At 35.6% G+C, this 22,574-nt stretch overlaps 1 protein-coding gene across 1 annotated transcript; it reads left to right on the top strand.

The window, feature by feature from the left end:
- Positions 1–3,800: 3,800 nt before the first annotated feature.
- On the top strand, positions 3,801–19,068 carry LOC132713005 (10 kDa heat shock protein, mitochondrial-like). The gene is made up of 3 exons (XM_060695443.1): positions 3,801–3,989; positions 10,407–10,496; positions 17,273–19,068. Exons 1-3 carry the CDS (start codon positions 3,858–3,860, stop codon positions 17,321–17,323), a joined length of 273 nt encoding a protein of 90 aa, XP_060551426.1. The 5' UTR covers positions 3,801–3,857; the 3' UTR covers positions 17,324–19,068.
- The last annotated feature ends 3,506 nt before the right edge of the window (positions 19,069–22,574 follow it).

Here is a 22,574-nt window from a genome sequence, read left to right as displayed (position 1 = left end):
AAAATATACTGTGTATTTTTTTTATTATTATTTATTATCATTGTTATTCCTGTAATTTAGTGTTGTTGATCATTATTTCTGTAAAGTTGGTTGATTCTAACTCAAGCACTCCAGGAACAAATAACACAACATAATGAAACGGTTTTTATGAAGTCAAGGGAAATAACTCTACAAATAGGGGATAAATCCACAAGGGGAACCCAAGGTGCACAACTACATATGCTGACCGATCTCTTTAAGGTTTAATGACTCTATGTCAAATCCTTTTTTGATTTACATGCTGAAGTTGAAAATTGCAAAAAAATTTCTAAGTCAAGGTCAATAACTCTAAAAAATAAAATAAATCCACAAGAAAATATCAAGTGCACAACTTCACATGCTGATCAACATTCCTGCAAAGTTCCATGACTCTATGTCAAACCCATTTTGAGTTACATGCGACACAAGTTGAAAATTGCAAAATTTTACTAAGTCAAGGGCAATAACTCTAAAAATATACTATATAAATCCAGACAAAAATACCCAGGTGCACAACTACACATGCTGATCAACATTCCTGTAAAGTTTCATGACTAGGTCAAATACTTTTTGAGTTCCGACACAAAGAGAACGGACGGACAAGGGTAAATCTAAATGCCCGCCACTAAAATGGGCCACAAAAATATCTTGTTCAAGCATGTTCAACCACTTCACGTCCTGCCCCCTAATACAATAATAGATTACAGTCATCGAATTTAGCACTGGCCGGGTGGCCCATGACCAGTGTAAATTTTAAGAGAATTTAGTTAAATATATAGTAGAATAAATTCAAAACTGGAATTCGGACGAGTTTATTCAAAAATCTTAAATTCAATGACTGAGATTAAGGCAATGTATTCAGGTTAGTGCTTAAAGTATGACACTGTTTCAGTCTGTTTGTGCTATTTTTGTTCTTTGCAAATCATCATGTGGGATTTATTTTAATGGACCAGTATTCAGATTCTCTAGTATAGGCTTAGGCAGTGTCAAAGAGAAACCATTTTAGCTAGGCTGTCACCAGTGGACCACTGACCGATAAATTTTGGTGGCCTAGACAACTTTTTAGTGGTCCAATAATTCCTATACATGCACAGAAATCTAGAGATTAAATCACACATTAACACACACATACAAAACAAAAACAAACAGAAAACATGATTTCTGTTTCAAATAAATTTTTGGAGGTATCTTATTGTGATTTAAAAATACAGTCAGTAATGTGTTATTTTAAAATACAGACATGATGTAGGCTTATTGAACATCATCTTTTCTTGTTGATCTTGTTTATCATATTCTAATATATAACAACATAAATTAATGGTGATATAAAAATATTGTTTCTTTATGAAAAACTTTTTTTTTACTACAAGTGCAAAATTGCTAAGGTAGTGAACTGTCTGCATACTAAAGCAAATAATTTCCTGCAGGGAAGCACAACCATCTTCAACGATGCTTTGTTTTTTATTCATTATTATATCTTTCCTGTTCAACAAAGAAATAAATAAAAACAGGTCGCGAAAATATGTGACAAATGTCCGTTTACGCATTTTTTCCAGTAAGGTTTAAGTAGATCTATCTTTAACTGTAACTAGGAATAAGCTGGAAATACATTATTTCTATTGATACAGTCGGCAAATTTTTACAAAATAATGCTTTTAGAAGTGAAGAAAGGTCATTAAAATAATCTCTAGACTCATCATTTTTTCTAGGGGTCATACATGCCGGCTCTGTTTGGGAAAAAATCAGTGCATTTATGATAATAGTAGGATCTAATATACTCACAGTTAATTTCACCGATTGCAGCTTTGAAGGTCTTCTTCTGATAATTTGCTTGAGCAATTTCACCTTCCTCGTTGTATGTCTTTATTGGGGAGACGATATCAGTTCACTGTTTGATATGAGACGAAGTGTCTGCCGTCTTTGAATTTTGCGCGCACAATAAACCTGTGTTCTACGTAATAAACCTGTGTACTACGTCAGTAACATGTGCTTGATTCGCATAATTTCGTGTAGTTCCGTTGTTTTTGCCGTCAATACAATGACTGAATAATTTCAATTTATATCGTTGAATTTTATTTCACAAATCTATTATTTTAAGCACAACAAGCGCTTGAATTTCATACAAAGCTACAGTACAGTAGTTTCCAAAACAATTGTGTTGCTACGTCATCAGTATACGTATCTTATACGTCATGAAAATATGCTCTTCTCGGTTAGCGTAAATATACGGATATTGCTCGAGTATAATCGTAAAGGTTCGCTGGTTAAGTGAAGACTAAGTTATCATCGTTAATTTCCGTCAGCATAAATATGACCTGCCGGCTGCCACATATAGGCCTACTTTAATTCAGGAAGTCCTCTCGATTGACGCGGGGATTCAGGTTTTGACTCGTGAAAATTTGGAAATGCACATATTTGACACGTGAAAGAATCTGCACAAGAGTCAATTTGCCACATGGGATTTTCAACTATGCAATAATAATCACCTTAAATCCACCCCTAATTAGATCTACGTATGTTCAAATCACACTCAATAAAAATGTCACCGTGTATAAAGTGGTTTATACACACAGCCTGTGCACTGAAGCATGACATCAGTGGATGCAATTTGACAGCGCTAAAAATAGCTCTACACAACTGATAAAAATTACATACTTCAGATGTCAATTATTGATTGTTTTTTAAAGGTTTATAATACGTCTTTGATTTACTTGGAGTGCCTGTACATTTGTTATTTCTTTTTGGATTTTATATTCCTATTATCTATTAATTAAATGACCAAAGATAAAATTGTCATAAATGCAGGTTGACCATTAAGGTCAATTGATTATTAAATTTCAATTAGATCTAAATAATAATAATAATAGTAGATCTAATCCTAGAAAAATATTATTAAATAGAACTAGATCAGTATGTTGTTTTATTTAAAAAAAGAAAGAAAACATTTTTATTTTCAATTTTATTGTCTTCCTTCTTTATTTACTTGTTTACTTTCAACAAAGAGAATTCCTAGTCTTTAGGAATTTATGTAAGATTCAAGGAATTTAGCACATATGTTAAGGATTTTGTTCTACAAAATAAATTCTAAGTAATTCCTAAAGACTAGGAATTTTGCAAAATCTTAAGTCTTAGAAATCTCAGAAAATAAATTACAATTCCTAGTTTAACTTAGAAATTGATGAGTTGTTTAAGAATTATTAGAAATGCCTAGTTCTCAGTAACTGGTATTTCCTAGGCCATACTAGAATAGCCAAGACTGGTTTTAACATTCTGGAATTTTCTAGGATAATAATTGGGAAATACTGGGACTTTTTAAATACCAGTATATATTTCTGCAAGGGAATGGATCTAAATAAATATCAGAAAGTTATATTTTACATTTGCATCCATTTAGATTATCGGAGCGTACTTTTTTTTCAACATTTATATAAAAATGAAGTTGAAAAACAATCCCACCGAATAAAAAAGATGTCATTTATAAATCTTGACTTTTATATCATGCTGACCATCTTAAGAGACCGTTTCATTAAGCGACCGTTTTGGGTGTTTCCCTTGCCCGGTCGCTTAATACACGTTTGACTGTAATTGGTCCAAAAGAACTAGCATACGACAGATTAACTTTACGTTGTTGAAAATGACAATACGCACGGGTTTTTAAGACAATTGCGTATGTTTTTTTTTAAATTGGTTTTGATACGCATTCTTAAATAATCAATTGCGTATTTTATAAAATTAATTGCGTAAATACGCAAATATGCACCTTATCTGTTGCTCTGAATGTTAGATTTTAATTGTTAATATTTTTTTTGTAGGCTAGAGCATTTAAGAAATTCTTGCCAATGTTTGATCGTGTCCTGGTTGAAAGGTTTGCTGCAGAAACAAAGACTAAGTCAGGAATAATGATACCAGATAAAGCTCAGGGTAAAGTTCTCGAGGCCACAGTTGTTGCAGTTGGAGGAGGTGCCAGAAAAGTAAGTCCTGTAGGGTAAATTCCGGTAAAAATGGTTAAATTTTGAAAGAATTTTGTTACAATCTTTCTGATATCTATTTTGTTGATGCATCTATTTGTAAAATAAATTCCTCTGCATTATTGTGTTAAACTAATTGATTTCTGGATCAAATCATTGTGCTATTTATATTCTATGCACACCAGGTAGAAACTGGTAAATTATGGATGCAGTACTGTTAACTATTTAGGGATCGTAACACAAATGGTCATTATCATGATTGACTATGGCTGTGTCACATGTATTTTAGGTCAATATGCGGAAGGCCAAGGTCACTAAAATGCTGAGATATCCAGATTTTGTCAAGCATATCTCCTACATGCATAAAAATTTTTTATGCTCCCCGAAAAATTTCTGGGGAGCAAATAGTCTGTGCCTTGTCCGTCCGTCACACTTTCGTGTCCGGTCCATAACTTTGTCATTTATGATAGGAATTTGAAATAACTTGGCACAAATGTTAATTATAATAAGACAATGTGTCATGAGCAACAACCAGACACCTACCTCCAGGGTCAAGGTCACACTTGCTCATTCAAGGTCAACATTGCCTATTTGAGGGTATATGTTGTGTCCGGTCCATAACTTTCTTATCTATGAAGGACTTTTGTAAATACTTGCCTAATTGTTCACAATAATCAGACGATATGTCATGCGCAACAACCAGTCACCTACCTTCAAGGTCAAGGTCGCACTTGGAGGTCAAATATTAGCATAGTCTGTTACAGGGTATATTTCCTGTCCGGTCCATAACTTTGTTATTATGCCCCCACTTCGAAGAAGAGGGAGGGGGTATATTGCTTTGCACTTGTCGGTCCGTCGGTCCGTAGACCAAATGGTTTCCGAGTGATAACTAAAGAACCCTTAGGCCTAGGAACTTCAAACTTGGTATGGTGATTGGTCATGACCAGTAGATGACCCCTATTGATTTTGGGGTCAAGGGGTCAAAGGTCAAGGTCACATTGACCTTGTAAGCAAAAACGGTTTCCGATCAATAACTAAAGAACCCTTAGGCCTAGGAACTTCAAACTTGGTATGGTGATTGGTCATGATCAGTAGATGACCCCTATTGATTTTGGGGTCAAAGGTCAAGGTCACATTGACCTCTTAGGTAAAAACGGTTTCCGATCAATAACTAAAGAACCCATAGGCCTAGGAACTTCAAACTTGGTATGGTGATTGGTCATGACCAGCAGATGACCCCTATTGATTTTGGGGTTAAGGGGTCAAAGGTCAAGGTCACATTGACCTTGTAGGTAAAAAACGGTTTCTGATCAATAACTAAAGAACCCTTAGGCCTAGGGACTTCAAACTTGATATGGTGATTGGTTATGATCAGTAGATGACCCCTATTGATTTTGGGGTCAAGGGGTCAAAGGTCAAGGTCACATTGACCTCTTAGGTAAAAACGGTTTCCGATCAATAACTAAAGAACCCTTAGGCCTAGGAACTTCAAACTTGGTATGGCGATTGGTCATGACCAGCAGATGACCCCTATTGATTTTGGGGTTAAGGGGTCAAAGGTCAAGGTCACATTGACCTTGTAGGTAAAAAACAGTTTCCGATCAATAACTTAAGAACCCTTAGGCCTAGGAACTTCAAATTTGGTATGGTGATTGGTCATGACCAGCAGATGACCCCTATTGATTTTTGGGTCAAGGGGTCAAAGGTCAAGGTCACATTGACCTTGTAGGTAAAAAGGGTTTCCGATCAATTAACTAAAGAATGCTTAGGCCTAGCAACTTCAAACTTTGTATGATGGTTGGTCGTGACAAGCAGATGACCTCTTTTGAATTTTGGGTCAAAGGGTCAAAGGTAACATTGACCTTGTTAGTAAAAACGGTTTCTGATCAATAACTAAAGAATGCTTAGACCTAGCAACTTCAAACTTGGTATAGTGATTGGTCATGACCAGCAGATGACCCCTATTGATTTTGGGTCAAAGGTCAAGGTCACATTGACCTTGTTGGTAAAAACGGTTTCCAATCAATAACTAAAGAACGCTTAAGTCTAGAAACTTCAAACTTGGTATGATAATTGGTCATGGCCAGCAGATGACCCCTATAGATTTTGGGGTCAAGGGGTCCAAGGTCAAGGTCACATTGACCTTGTAGGTAAAAACTGTTTCAGATCAATAACTAAAGAACACCTAGGCCTAGGAACTTCAAACTTGGTATGATGATTGGTCATGACCAGTAGATGACCCCTATTGATTTTGGGGTCAAGGGGTCAATCTCATATTGACCCTGTACTTAATGAAGGTTTCTGACCAATAACTCAACAACTCAAGTTGCCTTGGTTGATATTTTTATATTGAACTAAAAATGCTTTTGGTAAACACATTTGAAGGTCTTATGTAATATAACAACTTAGCTGTTATTAATGAGGCCTACATGATTCATAAAATTTATGCATATATTATTTGGTAAGATTTGTAATAACTTAAATTGCTGCACACAACCTATGGCGTCACAATAATTATTACCTTATTACCTAGACATGACCAGAAGATACTAGATAACCCTTATTAATTGTTTGTTCACTGGGTCAGAAGTCATGCATAATAACCTGATCACATGACTAATTGGCTGCTGATAGGGGGCATACATGTTTTACAAACATATCTTGTTTAAAAAAGGAATTTGAAATTACTTGGCACAAATGTTTGTTATAATAAGACGATGTGTCATGAGCAACAACCAGACCCTTACCTTCAGGGTCAAGGTCATACTTGCTCATTCAAGGTTAACATTATCTATTTGAGGGTATATGTCGTGTCCGGTCCATAACTTTCTTATCTATGAAGGGATTTTGTAAATACTTGCCATAATTGTTCACAATAATCAGACGATGTGTCATGCGCAAAAACCGGTCACCTACCTTCAAGGTCAAGGTCACACTTGGAGGTCAAATATTAACATAGTCTGTTACAGGGTATATTTGGTGTCCAGTCCATAACTTTGTCATTTATCAAAGGAATTTGAGATAACTTGGCACAAATGTTTGTTATAATAAGACAATGTGTCTTGCGCAACAACCAGACCCGTACCTTCAGGGTCAAGGTCGTACTTGCTCATTCAAGGTCATCATTATCTATTTGAGGGTATATGTCGTGTCTGATCCATAACTTTCTTATCTATGAAAGACTTTTGTAAATACTTGCCATAATTGTTCACAATAATCAGATGATGTGTCATGCGCAAAAACCAGTCTCCTACCTCCAAGGTCAAGGTCACACTTGGAGGTCAAATACTTACATAGTCTGTTACAGGGTATATTTTGTGTCCGGTCTATAACTTTTTCATAGATCAAGGGATTTTGAAATAACTTGGCACAAATAGTCACAATAATAAGCCGATATGTCAGGTACAACACCTGCACCCCTACCTCTTACGGTCAAGGTCACACTTAGAGGTCAAAGGTTAACAGAGTCTGTTATTTGGTATATTTTTTTGTCACGTCCATTACTTCTTCATAGATTAAGGGATTTTGAAATACTTGGCACAAATTATGATAGTCACAATGATTAGATGATATGTCATGCGTAACATCTGTGTCCCTACCTCCAAGGTCAAGGTCACACTTAGAGGTAAAAGATTTACATAGTCTGTTATAGGGTATATTTTGGTGTCCAATCTATAAGTTCTTCATAGTTCAAGGGATTTTGAAAATACTTGGCACAAATAGTCTCAATAATAAGATGTTATGTCATGCACAACACCTGCTCCACTACCTCCAAGGTCAAGGTCACACTTAGAGGTCAAAGCTTAACATGATAGATTTTTAAATTCCGTGTTTAATTTTATTTTTTTTTTTTTAACAAATTTATTGTTACATTTGCAGATATAGCATTGATCATAATTTTGGACTGAATGTCCTGAGATCCATACCTCAATCTTTTGAAATAGCACAATTTTATGCTTCATATAAAACTCCTGGGGCGGGGCACGTTGGTAACTCTGTTACAAATTCTTGTTATTTTTAAAGTTTGTCCGGACTACTTCTCCTATACCTCTAATGCAATTTCATTGAAACTTTACAGGATTGAACTGTAGCTCAAGTCCTTGCGCATATTGCACTGGTTTTCCGATTGAATGATTTTTTGGCCGAGTTATGGCCCTTTGATAAAAAGGTGTTTTTTTCTGTGTGTTGCCAGATACACAAAAGCTTGTCCGGACTACTCCTCATAAACTACTGGTGCAATTTTATCCAAACTTTACAGGAATGATCAGTACCAAGTCTAGTTGTGCACTGTCTGTCCGTCTGTCACAAAACTTGTCCCAACATGAAATTGGCCATCATCAGGCGACACTTGTGATCACTGATTGCTCTTGTTATCAATTTTTAATATGTTTTAGGTATATATGTATGCATACAGACTTCCCGAAAGTTGAAAAAAACTGTCAGACATTCGGTCTGACAAACCATGAAAATCTGTCGGACCGAAACAAAATCTGTCGGACCAAATAAAATTGATCAAAATCAAAGAAAAACTTGTGTTTGTATTTCTAAGACACTTTTTGTTTTTTATTTTTTCGCCGTAAAAATCAGCACAATCCGTACAGCTCATTTTCATCTCCTCCCTGTCATACACCAATGATTCATGGTTCTGCTTTCATTTTTCATTAAATTTTGTCTCAGGTCTAATATTTTCATCATTTTATTGCTTTTCTGTGCACTCTTCTGACGTAGATTTTCGGTTTTTCCAAGGTTTGGCACCTTTAGCGACGCTATTTTGTATACATGCGGCTTGGATAAAAGCCGGACAGTCGGACCGATCCGGAATAAAAAATTCTCGGACCTGATCATAAATTTATCGGACCGACGTATTTCGGGAAGTCTGTGCATATGAAAGAGACTGAAATAAACTAATAAACTATATAAATGATTTTCAATGTATCTACTGTCAAAGTAGATATATCTGTACAAAATTTTCCATCAATGACAGCCCTAGTCCGTCCCCATTTGTTCGTTAACACTCTAGTGGTCACATTTTTGCCTCCATCATCATCAAACTTTGTCTGGATGCTTGTTTAGGTAATTGCTCGGATGAGTTTGAACGTGGGTCATCTCAGATGAAAAACTTGGTTACAGGAGCTAGTGGCTACTGTTTTGATCCAAATGATCATTGAAATTGATGTGAAAGTTTGTTTTGATGATTTCTAGGTCAAGTTCAAATATGGGTCACCTGGGGGTCAAAAACTAGGTCAAACCTTAATAACGCTCATGTCACATTTTCGAGTCAATTGTCATCAAACTTGGTCAGGATGCTTGTCTAGTTAATTGCTCATATGAGTTTGAACATGGGTTATCTCAGATGAAAAACTAGGTCACAGGAGCTAAAAATAGAAAAAATCTTGTCAACTCTCTAGTGGCTACTGTTGTTATCCAAATATTCTGGGAATTGGTCTGCAAATTTGTTTTCATGATTTCTAGGTCAAGTTTAAATGTGGGTCACCTGGGGTCAAACACTAGGTTCCACTGCCCAAATATGGAAAAACCTTGTTAACACTCCAGAGGTTACATTTTTGACTTAATTGTCACCAAACTTGGTCAGGATGCTTGTCTAAGAAATGGCTCTGATGAGTTTGATGGGTCAAGTGAGTGATCTAGGGCCATCTTGGCCCTATTGTTTAAACGAGGATATTGACACTCCTGCGATATAACACTACTGCACGGCAGTTTATGTGATAATTTGAAATAAATTTCTACAGTGCTCTTAATATTATGTCTTCAAAAATTTTGGGAGGCATTGTTTTTGCCTTTGCCGTCTGTCCGGTTGTCTGTCCTCATTTAGCTTGTCCCCCATTCACAGGTCAAACTACTGGTGGTATTTCAACCAAACTTTACAGGAGTGATCAGTACCATCCCTAGTTGTGCACATCACCGGCACTTTCTGCTTCGCTGCACAAAATGGCTGCTAGAGCTAAAAATTGAACAATCTTGTCCGCCCTTCACAGGTCAAACTACTCGTGTGATTTCAACCAAACTTTTTAGGAGTAATCAGTACTATCCCTTGTTGTGCACATCACCGGCACTTAACATCACAGGCACTTTCTGCTTCACTGCACAAAATGGCTGCTAGAGCTAAAAATTGAACAATCTTGTCCGACCTTCACAGGTCAAACTACTTGTGTGATTCAATCAAACTTTTTAGGAGTAATCAGTACTATCCCTTGTTGTGCACAAGACTGGCACGTTCAGCTTCGCTGCACAAAATTGCTGTCGAAGCTATTAATAGAAAAATCTTGTCTGGCTTTCAGGTCAAGCTACTGGTAGGATTTCAATGAAACTTTACATGAGTGACAATCCATAGTTTTGGGAGACATATGTTTTTGTGACAAAAACCCTTCTAGTTATTATCATTATTGTTATTATTTATAGGATGGAGCGGTGGTGCCAGTTTCAGTAACTGTTGGAGATAAAGTCATGTTGCCAGAATATGGTGGAACCAAGGTTGTACTGGAAGACAAGGTAAACATTGCATTTTACCCAGCTTCAGCGTTTTTTTTCTCTACTTTGGGAATGGTGCCGGTACCAGACTGATTGGGAAAAAATGCGTTATTATACCCCCGCACAACAAAGTTGTAAGGGGGGTATACTGGAATCAGCTTGTCCGTCCGTCCGGCCGTCGGTTTTTTCTTGTCCGCCCAATAACTTAAGATTCCTTTGACCCTCAGTCTTCATATTTGGCATGGAGGTTAGTCATGATTAGTAGATGACCCCTATTGATTTTGAGGTCGCTAGGTCAAAGGTCAAGGTCACAGGGGCCTTGACTTCAAAAAACTTGTCCGCCCAAAACTTGAGATTCCTTTGACCCTTAGTCTTCATATTTGGCATGGAGGTTAGTCATGATTAGTAGATGACCCCTATTGATTTTGAGGTCACTAGGTCAAAGGTCAAGGTCACAGGGGCCTTGACTTCAAAAAGCTTGTCTGCCCAATAACTTAAGATTCCTTTGACCCTTAGTCTTCATATTTGGCATGGAGGTAAGTCATGATTAGAAGATGACCCCTATTGATTTTGAGGTCACTAGGTCAAAGGTCAAGGTCACAGGGGCCTTGACTTCAAAAAGCTTGTCCGCCCAATAACTTAAGATTCCTTTGACCCTTAGTCTTCATATTTGGCATGGAGGTTAGTCATGATTAGTAGATGACCCCTATTGATTTTGAGGTCACTAGGTCAAAGGTCAAGGTCACAGGGGCCTTGACTTCAAAAAGCTTGTCCGCCCAATAACTGAAGATTCCTTTGACATACAGTCTTCATATTTGGCATGGAGGTTATTCATGATTAGTAGATGACCCCTATTGATTTTGATGTCACCAGGTCAAAGGTCAAGGTCACAGGGGCCTTGACTTCAAAAAGCTTGTCCGCCCAATAACTTAAGATTCCTTTGACCTACAGTCGTCATATTTGGCATGGAGGTTAGTCATGATTAGTAGATGACCCCTATTGATTTTGAGGTCACCAGGTCAAAGGTCAAGGTCACAGGGACTTTGACTTCAAAAACTTTGTCTGCCCAATATCTTAAGATTCCTTTGACCCACAGTCTTCATATTTGGCATGGATGTTGATCATGATTAGTAGATGACCCCTTTTGATTTTGAGGTCACTGGATCAAAGGTCAAGGTCATAGGGACTTTGACTTCAAAAAGTTTGTCTACCCATTAACTTAAGATTCCTTTGACCCACAGTCTTCATATTTGGTATGGATGTTGATCATGACTATAAGGTGACCGCTATTGATTTTGAGGTCACTGGGTCAAAGGTCAAGGTCACAGGGACCTTGACAAAAAAAAGCTTTTCTTCTCAATTGCTAAAGAATGTCCTGTCCGCAATGTATTGATTTTGACATTTTCACATTTGAAGCATGTAGAATACATAACTTAGCAATGCACTGTCTTAGTAACCTCAGATTTGGCAGGGAGGTTGTTCTTGAGCTCTAAATGGCCACTGTTGATTCTGACAAAGTGGTATGCGGGGGTATTCAAGCCATGATAGTGGCAGTTCTAGTTTTGACTAAAATTGGGAATTTTTTTCAGCTACAAATGAGATTAGACATCATGAATAAAGATAGCTAACAGCTTCCACTGTCTAGATAGAACTATTGAGTGGTGATTTATATGAATATGTTGGATTTAAATGATTTTAGAAAAATCACTTTGCCTTGCGGGCATTTTGAACAGTCATTTTGGGAATTTAACGTCTATTTTCTATTGGGAATGGTACCGTTTTAGGGTAGTAGTTATATAAAGAAAAAAAACACTGAGCTTAATAAGTATGTACTGTTTGCTGGTGCTTTCTTTGAGATTTTACCTATGTCCTGTTAAATTTTTAACAATATAAATGGATGTGATTTGTTAGCTGCCCTGAGTCAGTCAGTGTTAGCTTTAAGGATTGTTGAATGTCATCTCAAGTGGTTTCATTTTTGCATCGTCACCAAAGTTGGTCATGATGTTTGTCCCTGTGATTTACATCACGGGTCCAATGGATGCAGGTACATTAAAAATGGGGATCAAACCACAAATTTAAGGGGTCGAACCATTTATTCAAGATGTCTAACATCTAATTCAAGCAGTCTGACTACTTGTACACTGCTTGAATCATACAGGAAGCAAACACTTATACTCAGCAATATTTATGGAGTCATTATTATGCTCCTGAAAACGAAGTTTGGGGGGGGTATATAGTAGTCACCTGGTGATCAGTCGGTCGGTCCAGACGTCCGTTGCATTTTCTTTGTCCAGAGCATAACTTGAAGACTAATGGTTGGAATTCAATATAACTACATACAATGGTCAAGCACAATGAGAGGAATTGCAGTGCACAAGAACCATAACTCTATCTTGACTAATTACAGAGTTATTGCCCTTTGTTACTTTTCCTTGTCCGGGGCATAACTTGTAAACTACTGGTTGGAATTCAAAATAACTTCATACAATGGTCAAGCACAATAAGGGGAAGTGCAATGCACAAGAACCATAACTCTATCTTTACTAATTACAAAGTTATTGCCCTTTGTTACTTTTCATTGCTTTTTTTGTCCAGAGCATAACTTGAAGACTAATGGATAGAATTCAATATAACTTCATACAATGGTCAAGCATATTGAGAGGAAGTGCAGTGCTCAAGAACGATAACTCCATCTTGACTAATGACAGAGTTATTGCACTTTGTTACTTTTCTTTGTCTTTCTGGACTTATTACAGAGTAATCCAATTGTGGATTTCAATACAACTTCATACAGTTATCAAGGACATTAAAAGGAAGTGCAGTGCACAAGAGCCATAACTCCATTTTGACAAAATAGAGAGTTACTGCCCTTTGAGACTTTTCCTTGTCCGGAGCATAACTTAAAAGGTACTTGTTGGATTTCAAAACAACTTCATACAATGGTCAAGCACAATAAGAGGAAGTGCAGTGCATAATAACTATAACTCCATCTTCAGTATTTATAGAGTTATTGCCCTTTGTTCCTTTTCCTTGTCTTTCTGGACTTACATTTTGTATTACAGAGTAATTCAATAAAATTTCATCAATGACCAACCACATTGAAAGGAAATGCAACATACAAGAACCACAACTATCTTTAATTGCCCACAACCATAATTCTATATTTCAATTCTTTTACAAGGTATTCTGTTACTAGTAACATCCTCATTTCCAAAGCAGTCTTGTGGGGGTATTACTGTAACCCAACGAATATTCGCGACCAATTAATATTCACTTTATTTGTGGATGGCCACGAAGCGTGAATATTTGTTTGCCCGAATAAGTCAGCACTATTTCCAAATAAATTGGAGAGAAATTGTATTTTAGAAGCTACTTGACCGGATATATTTTCGAATTTTATGGGCACCTGTTAGGAAGTAATGAATTGTTATGAATATTGCCATAAAGCAATAAAAACACAAAGTAAACTACTACTATTTTAAAAATATCAAAAGAACTCTATGTCAATATAGCAATAAAAATAAACATCCATATTTTAATACAGTTTATGAAATACTAGTATGCCTATTGTCAATCACGATCTGTTTAGGGTACTATACGGAGCAGGTGTCAGTTTTAAGTTTCTTCATAATTACACTTCTATACTAAGTATATGCATACAAAGTACTCGCACTTATTTTAGAAGTCCAGCTTTTTTACAGCCGAGCTTGAAGAGCTCTGAATTGTGTTTTACACAGTCAAAGGCATTCATTAGCCACTTTGCATGCTGTGGTTTGATGAGGGACAGGCGCAGATTGATGTCTATGTCTTTTATATCTTTTATACACAATTGTGCAGATACCTCATTTGCATACCAACTAGTAAACTGCTTTTTCACATTTTCTTTGAGCTGCACATTTCCTGATAAATCTAGGGGCTGTTATTCCCCAGTACATCCACCTGGTACGTACCGAATGCAAATTCCAGCTTTGGTTAACTTATCAATAAAGGACTGAACTTTATGGGCAGCAAACACATCAAAAATCGCTAAAGCTGGTTGTTTTATAGAAAGATCCTACTGATCCCTGATTTCGCAAACATATGGGATGAGAATATTTTCTGCAAATCTAAGCATGGTGGTTTCGTTCGACCAATGATTTTTGGAATGCCATATGTCCCATCCTTCTGGAAACATAACATCAGGGTGGCAGGCCTCTGTTTTACCCTGGTACAAAAGTTGTGGAGGGGGTAGAATACGGCTAGCATATTGTTAAACCCATTTAAGACGCCAATAATGACCTCAATTATTGAAGATTTATAGTCGGCTAACGGATTTTTGGCCCCATCGGACTTTCCAATCCGCGAATATTTTATTCGGAAATCAAGTAAAGCAAGAACTTAATATTCGCGAATATGTCTGACCTAGGTAAAACGTGTAAATTTGTATTTGCGAATATAAATTGGGTTACAGTAATCAAATTTAGTGATAGTTCTAGTTATATTATTGATCCACTTGGATGAAAGAGGTAGGGAATTGTGGCTCCCAGTAGACATTTTAGGAGTTATGAATGAAGGATCCTGCATCCAGTAAATTCCTGTATTTGTCCCAATGATTGCTTGACTGTAGAGGTGCAACAGTTCCTGCTGATACATCGAAAATTGATTTTGAGGGTGCCGATTTGATTCCTCTGACAAATACAATAATTTCAATTTGATTCACAATTAAAATTAAACATGTAAATAATGCAAGTTTTAGTCCCTCTGTCATGTCTACTCTTGTTATGACAGAAATTTACAATTCATTTACGCAGTGTTAAACACTACTGAATGACATTCAAAGTTAAAAGGAATTGTTTCGGACATTATAAAGTCTATCAAATATGTCAAATTTCTTATAATGTAAATGCTACTCAAAATTGGGATGCTTAAAACCCTTAATGTTCCTAGGGGTCACCAAGGTCAAGGTCACTAATTAAGGTCAAATTGATCAAACAATCAAATAATAGACAGTTTGTTGTGTCTGCTCTATAAATCCTACACTAGTTGAAAGACTTTCGTCAAACTTGGCTCAAATATTCACTTCATGAAAATCTCAGATGACAAACTTTCTACAATTCCATTGAGTTACGACATAAGTTATGCAACTTTTAGGCTTAGAAAATGTTCTGATTTAACCATTAATACTTAAATGTTTTCTGAAACTAGAACAGATATTCACTTGAAACTATATAATATATGAAGGGTCACAAGTAAGCTCAGTATGCAAAGTTTTTCCACTCCTGGTTACATTTTGACATAATTGTGTTATTTTCTTAACTTTACTGCTTTTGTTTGTTTTAGTACATTGGGAAAATGAATCTGTTTCGAACATGATTTGACAATATATTTTTTAACCAGGTTTTCCGAAGGAAAAAACTGGTTATTAGATTGAGGTATGTCGGCGGGGCGGGCGGGCGGGCGGGCGGATGGGCGGACGGGCGGGCGGGCGTAAACAATTTCTTCTGTGCGCAACTCCTCCTACATTTCTCAACGGATTTTGACCAAACTTTCACAGAAGCTTTGTCATCAAGTGCCCTGGCGCATATTGTCGGGGTTTTGCGATTAGATAATATTTGACCTAATTATGGCCCTTTGTTTTTTTTCCTTATATAGAATATATAGTGAACAATTTCTTCTGTGCGCAACTCCTCCTACATTTCTCAACGGATTTTGACCAAACTTTCTCAGAAGCTTTGTCATCAAGTGCCCTGACACATATTGTCAGGGTTTTGCAATTGGTATATATTGGACCTAATTATGGCCCTTTGTTTTTTTCATTATAGAGAATATTATAGTGAACAATTTCTTCTGTGCGCAACTCCTCCTACATTTCTCAACGGATTTTGACCAAACTTTCTTAGAAGCTTTGTTATCAAGTGCCTGGCACATATTGTCGGGGTTTTGTGATTGGATAATATTTTACCGAATTATGGCCCTTTGTGTATTTTTTCCTTATACAGAATATAATAGTGAACAATTTCTACAGTGCGCAACTTCTCCTACATTTCTCAACGGATTTTGACCAAACTTTCACAGAAGCTTTGTCATCAAGTGCCATAGCACATATTGTCGGGGTTTTGTGATTAGATAATTTTTTACCTAATTATGGCCCTTTGTTTTTTTTCCTTATACAGAATATATATAGTGAACACTTCTTCTCTGCGCAATTCTGTGTGCAACTCCTACAATTCTCTAGGGATTTTGACAAAACTCTCGCAGAAGCTTTGTCATCAACTCTTGCTGCATGTTGTCAGGGTTATGAGATTTGATAATGTTTGACCTAATTATTGCCATTTATTTTTTTCCCTTATATAGAAATATATTGTTTTTGTTCCATATATAGAATATAAAGTGAACAAATTCTTATTTGCAAACCTCTTCCTACAAACTATTTTGACAAACTTTCACAGAAGCTTTCTCATCAAGAGTCCTTGTGCATATCATCCCGGTTTTGTGATTTTGGGTGGGCGGGCGGTTGTTCACTTTAAAACAAATGCCCCTGCATGACGAAGCTTCTGTGAAATATTTTGCTGAAAACCTGGTTGCATCGCATTGCGATGTTCCTTGTTATACTATTACCTGTACAATTTGTTTGTGTTTTTTTTTCATCAGTGATAATTTCTTTTTATGCATATTTATTTGTGCCACTAAAGTGATTCCATTAAAGGCCTTAACCACCTTTCCAAGTTGTCTTCTGTCAAGGACATCGGTGGGGGTAATTGTATCGCATTCAGCTATAGTTCTAGTTATTTATGTTGTTTTTTTGTTGTTTTTTTCAGGAATACTTTTTATTTAGAGACTCAGATATTCTTGGAAAGTTTGAACCATGAAGATACTATGAAGGGAAGAAAAATATCATTACATAATAACCTAATACAGTAAAGACAGAAAGAAGTATTGTTAAATGTAAAAAGGAGTCGTTACAGTTCATGTATATGGCTTAAGTAACAAATACAGTTAAACACACATCATTTTATTGACGTTTGCAGTGATGTGCTTTGTTTGCAGTTATTAGTCCCCTACCGGTTTAACCGGAGGGGACTTTAGGTTTACCCTCCGTCTGTCTGTCTGTCCGTCAGTCTGTCAGTCCGTCAGTCCGTCCGTCCACAAAACTGGATCCCGCGATAACGCAAAAAGTACTGAAAATATTTTTATGAAACTTGATATATGGATAGATGGCAGTATGGAGATTATGCACGTCTTTTTTTTTCTTCCTATGTTGAAAATTCTGGTTGCTATGGCAACAAATAGTCTGAAAATATGGCAAATTTAACACATAAACTGGATCCAGTGATAACTCAAAAAGTACTGAAAATATTTTTATGAAACTTGAAATATGGGTAGATGGCAGTCTGGAGATTATGCACATCTTTTTCTTTTCTTCCTATGTTGAAAATTCTGGTTGCTATGGCAACAAATAGCCTGAATTTCAAGATTTCTGATTTAAATTTTTCAGCTTTTTCACTATATGTTCTTTATTTCTTAAGGTGTTTACTTCAAACTTTAAATATAAGTTTCTGGTCATCAACCACATCATATGTGACAAGGTTTATAACTCTAGCACAAAAAATATCAGTATTACCTCCCTTGAACTTTGATTTTTTAGGGGAAAAAATGTTGTCTATTTTAAATAACTTCTTTATTTCCTAATGTATCTACTTCAAACTTCATATATATGTTTCTTATTATCACTCGACATTTTTGAGAAGGTTAAATACTCTAGCAAGACTATTTCCAGAATTATGTCCCCCTTGAACTTAGATTTTTTTCGAGAAACTGGTATTTTCACTTCAACTTCTTCATTCCTTATAGGATTTACTTTAAAATCCCACATCGTAATAATATGACAAGGTTGTATAAACATAATTTCCTTACTAAGCATGGAAACTTAACACATTACTGTGATATAGACAAACTTATTTTATTATGTTTTGTGGTTGATATTTTCAAATACAGACTTCATCCTCAAATTCATTATAAATGGCAATACACAGGAGTGTATGACAATTAAAGAACTTTTTGAGGGACCGGTAGGGGACTACTGTATTGCCCGCAATACTATCAAATGCTTGTTCTAATATAAATTCTGGCTGGAACAGTGACTATTCCATCGTCAATTATGTCAAAAAGTTACTAAATATATTAAGTTGTATTAATAGAATGTTTTAGTATTTTCCTATATTTTGCCCACAGATTCATGTAATCATTGAAGCGTTTATTTTATTGATAATTGCCAAGCTGTTTTTATCTTGATTCATTTTGATATATCTTCAGTGAATCTTGAGTTTTGTTACATTTAGTAATATATTTTTAACCCTTTTTACCAGTGGTTAAAGCTGATGTTAAAAAAAGTTGTATATCCATTTTGGTTGTTTTATGTAGTAACAGCATCTTTAAAATGCCTAGGAGAAAAACTTAGGTGAACAATGTATTACTGTTTTCTTTATCATGCTTCAAAACATAATCTCTATAAGTTTGAGTTTTTATATGGACCATTTACTGAAAAAAATCAATTGATTGTGTAATTTTTAGAGAATAGAATATGTCTTTGATAAATAAATTTTAAGAAACCTAATTGCATCTGTTCATGCTAGTCAGTGGTAAATCATGTTGTAAATGATGTTTTTAGCTCTGTTGAGCTAGCTCAGGGTGAGCTTTTAGAATTGTAAAATGTCCATTGTCCTTCCACTTTTGTTGGTTAACACTGTAGTGGTCACTTTTTTGCCTCAATCATCATCAATCTTTGTCAGGATACTGTCTAGGTAATTGCTCGGATAGTTCAAACATGGGTCATCAGGGACACAGGAGGTAAAAATAGAATGATTGGCTACTGTTTTGATGCAAATTAATATTATGGAAATTCGTCTGACAGTTTGTTTTGATGATTTCTAGATCAAGTTCGAATATTGGTGACCTGGGGATTAGAATATAGGTCACACTGCCAAAGTATGGAAAAACCTTGTTAACACTATAATGGTCACATTTTTATGCCCTTACAAAGTGGGAGCATATAGCATTGCACTTGTCTGTCCGTACGTCCCATCTTGTGAACGCCACCTCTCTTAAACCAGATGGAGGATTTTGCTTAGACTTCCAGGGATGAACAACCTTAATGTGTAGATGGTAGTAAAGGAATGAATTTTTGCTGCGACCAAATTTAACAGAATTATGACCCTTTGTTGATTTTTAGCTTGCTCAGGGTGAGCTTCTGACTGTGCTCTGTCCACACTTGGCAGTCACATTTTTGCCTCATCAAACTTTGTCAGGACGCTTTTCTTGTTGATAACTCGGATGAGTTCGAACATGGGTCATTAGGGATGAAAAACTAGGTCACAGGAACTAAAAATAGAAAAACCTTGTTAACACTCTAGCGGTCACATTTTTTATCATCATCAAACTTGGTCAGGATGCTTATCTAGTTGATAGCTTGGATGAGTTTGAACATGGGTCATCTCGGATGAAAACAAGGTCACCGGAGCCTAAAATAGAAAAACATTGTTTACACTCTAGCGGCCACATTTTTGCCTCAATCATCATCAAACTTGGTCAGGATGCTTGTCTTGGTGATAGCTCGGATGAGTTCAAACATGGTCATCCCGGATCAAAAACTAGGTCACCGGAGCTAAAAATAGTAAAACCTTGTTAACACTCTGGCAGTCACATTTTTTACTCAATCATCATCAAACTCGGTCAGGATGCTTGTCTAGGTGATAGCTCAAATAAGTTTAAACATGGGTCATCTCGGATGAAAAACTAGGTGTTATATACGAGTCAGGCGTAACGAAATAGAAAAGCCAGCAACAAACTTGTAACAATAACAAATTTATTACAGAAAAATTATTAAAGAAAAAATGAAATAACAAATTATGTTTACAAATACATGAAGTCCAAATTAAAATGAAATCTTAAATGTCTAGTCTGATCCTGGAATGATCCTTTTTGAATAGCACAGTTAAATCTAAGTTAAATTCAAGAACACTTTAGAATAAATTCCCACAATAAAATCCACAAGAATAATTTTAACTATTGCAAAATAATCCAAGCTCCAATAAATCACTAAATATCCAAGTTGAATAATTCTCCAAATATATTGATGTCTTAAAAGGTAACTGATGACTTAAAAGATCACTGATGACTTAAAAGGTCACTGATGACTTAAAAGGTAATCCGAAAGAAAAATGTCTCCAATATATATTAAGCTAAGAAGTTTCTAGAATAGTCTTCCATTTTCTACACAAATCATAAATTAGCAACTTCAACAATAAAGATCATTCTGGAAATTTCTATCTAACTATAATGCATGAGTTTTCTACAAAAGTTAAGAAAGTTCTAGTACATACATGTAGTTTATGTTCTAAAAATAGAACAATGATAATATTGGAAATACCAACTGGTCAGATATAAATTATATACATGTAATATGTTGCATACATAACACTTCCCCTCTTCAAGAAAAAGAAATATGAATGAAATGAATATTTCTTTTACATAAATCCAAACAATGTAACTTACGAATAACGTAGGAGAAATGTTAAACAATTTTATACATAAAATCATAATTATATATGTGTATTATAAACAATAGCAAACAACGAAGTAAAAATAAACAATCATATGATGTAGATGTTAAATGTTAATACTGAAAATATCAGTTTTAGACACGAGAAAGTGCATCAGGGATCAAATTATCTTTCCCTTTAATGTGTCTAATGTCAAGACTATATTCTTGCAAAAACAAACTCCACCTCAACAACCTTTGATTTTTGTTTTTAAGTTTATGCAAGAAAGTGAGGGGATTGTGATCACTGAAGACAATAACAGGCAACTTTGAAGAAGTTAGGTAAACTTCAAAATGCTGAATAGCAAGAATAAGAGCAAGACACTCTTTCTCTATTGTAGAGTAATTTTTCTGATGTTCATTAAACTTTTTAGAAAAGTAACAAACGGGATGGTCAACACCATTGTTGTCTTCTTGGATCAATACACTTCCAGCACCTATATTTAAGGCTGTCAAATGCCATTTGACACTCGTCATCCCAAATGAATTTGTTTCTTTTCTTTAGCAAATTTGTCAATGTTTCTGCAATAACTGAAAAATTATTACAAAATTTACGATAATACCCTGCTTTTACAAGTAGGCACAGGAAATTCAGAGATAGCTTTGACCTTACCTTCTATTGGTGAGGGGATTGTGATCACTAAAGACAATAACAGGCAACTTTGAAGAAGTTAGGTAAACTTCAAAATGCTGAATAGCAAGAATAAGAGCAAGACACTCTTTCTCTATTGTAGAGTAATTTTTCTGATGTTCATTAAACTTTTTAGAAAAGTAACAAACGGGATTGTCAACACCATTGTTGTCTTCTTGGATCAATACACTTCCAGCACCTATATTTAAGGCTGTCAAATGCCATTTGACACTCGTCATTCCAAATGAATTTGTTTCTTTTCTTTAGCAAATTTGTCAATGTTTCTGCAATAACCGAAAAATTATTACAAAATTTACGATAATACCCTGCTTTTACAAGTAGGCACAGGAAATTCAGAGATAGCTTTGACCTTACCTTCTATTGGTTTTACTTTACCCTGTCCCACTACATGTCCTAAAAATGTTTAAATCGCATGACAAAATTCATTTTTTGCAAGATTAACTGTCAATTTAGCATCACTAAGACGGTCGATGAATGCTCTTATAGTTTGAGATGTTCCTTCCATTCATCAGAGTATATGATTGCGTCATCAATGTATGCGTCACATCCGTGTAGACCAGATATTACCATATTTATAAGTCTCTGAAAGTTGCTGGTGAGTTTTTCATACCAAAGGGCATGACTTTATATTGATATAAACCGTCTGGTGTTACAAAGACTGATATTTCTTTAGCTCTATCAGTAAGTGGAACTTGCCAGAATCCTTTTAGAAGATCAAACTTTGTTACATACTTTGCTTTTTCAATTTTGTCAATACAGTCATCAATTCTTGATATAGGAAATGAATAGGGTTTTGTTACAGAGTTCACTTTACGATAATCTGTACACATTCTATATGTTCCATTTGATTTGGGTACAAGAATACATGGAG

This window comes from Ruditapes philippinarum, unplaced genomic scaffold (assembly GCF_026571515.1).
Source record: "Ruditapes philippinarum isolate M1 unplaced genomic scaffold, ASM2657151v2 ctg6686_1_1_1_1, whole genome shotgun sequence".
NCBI lineage: Eukaryota > Metazoa > Mollusca > Bivalvia > Venerida > Veneridae > Ruditapes > Ruditapes philippinarum.
The sequence above is the reverse complement of the archived record's forward strand: the minus strand, read 5'-3'. Positions and strand labels throughout refer to the sequence as shown.

Excerpts from the sequence above, each read along its gene's own strand:
- LOC132713005 (XM_060695443.1), top strand. The coding sequence starts at position 3,858 with ATGTTTGATCGTGTCCTGGTTGAAAGGTTTGCTGCAGAAACAAAGACT. Across the intron at positions 3,990-10,406 it reads TTGGAGGAGGTGCCAGAAAA|GATGGAGCGGTGGTGCCAGT; the intron begins GTAAGTCCTGTA and ends TATTATTTATAG. Across the intron at positions 10,497-17,272 it reads AGGTTGTACTGGAAGACAAG|GAATACTTTTTATTTAGAGA; the intron begins GTAAACATTGCA and ends TGTTTTTTTCAG.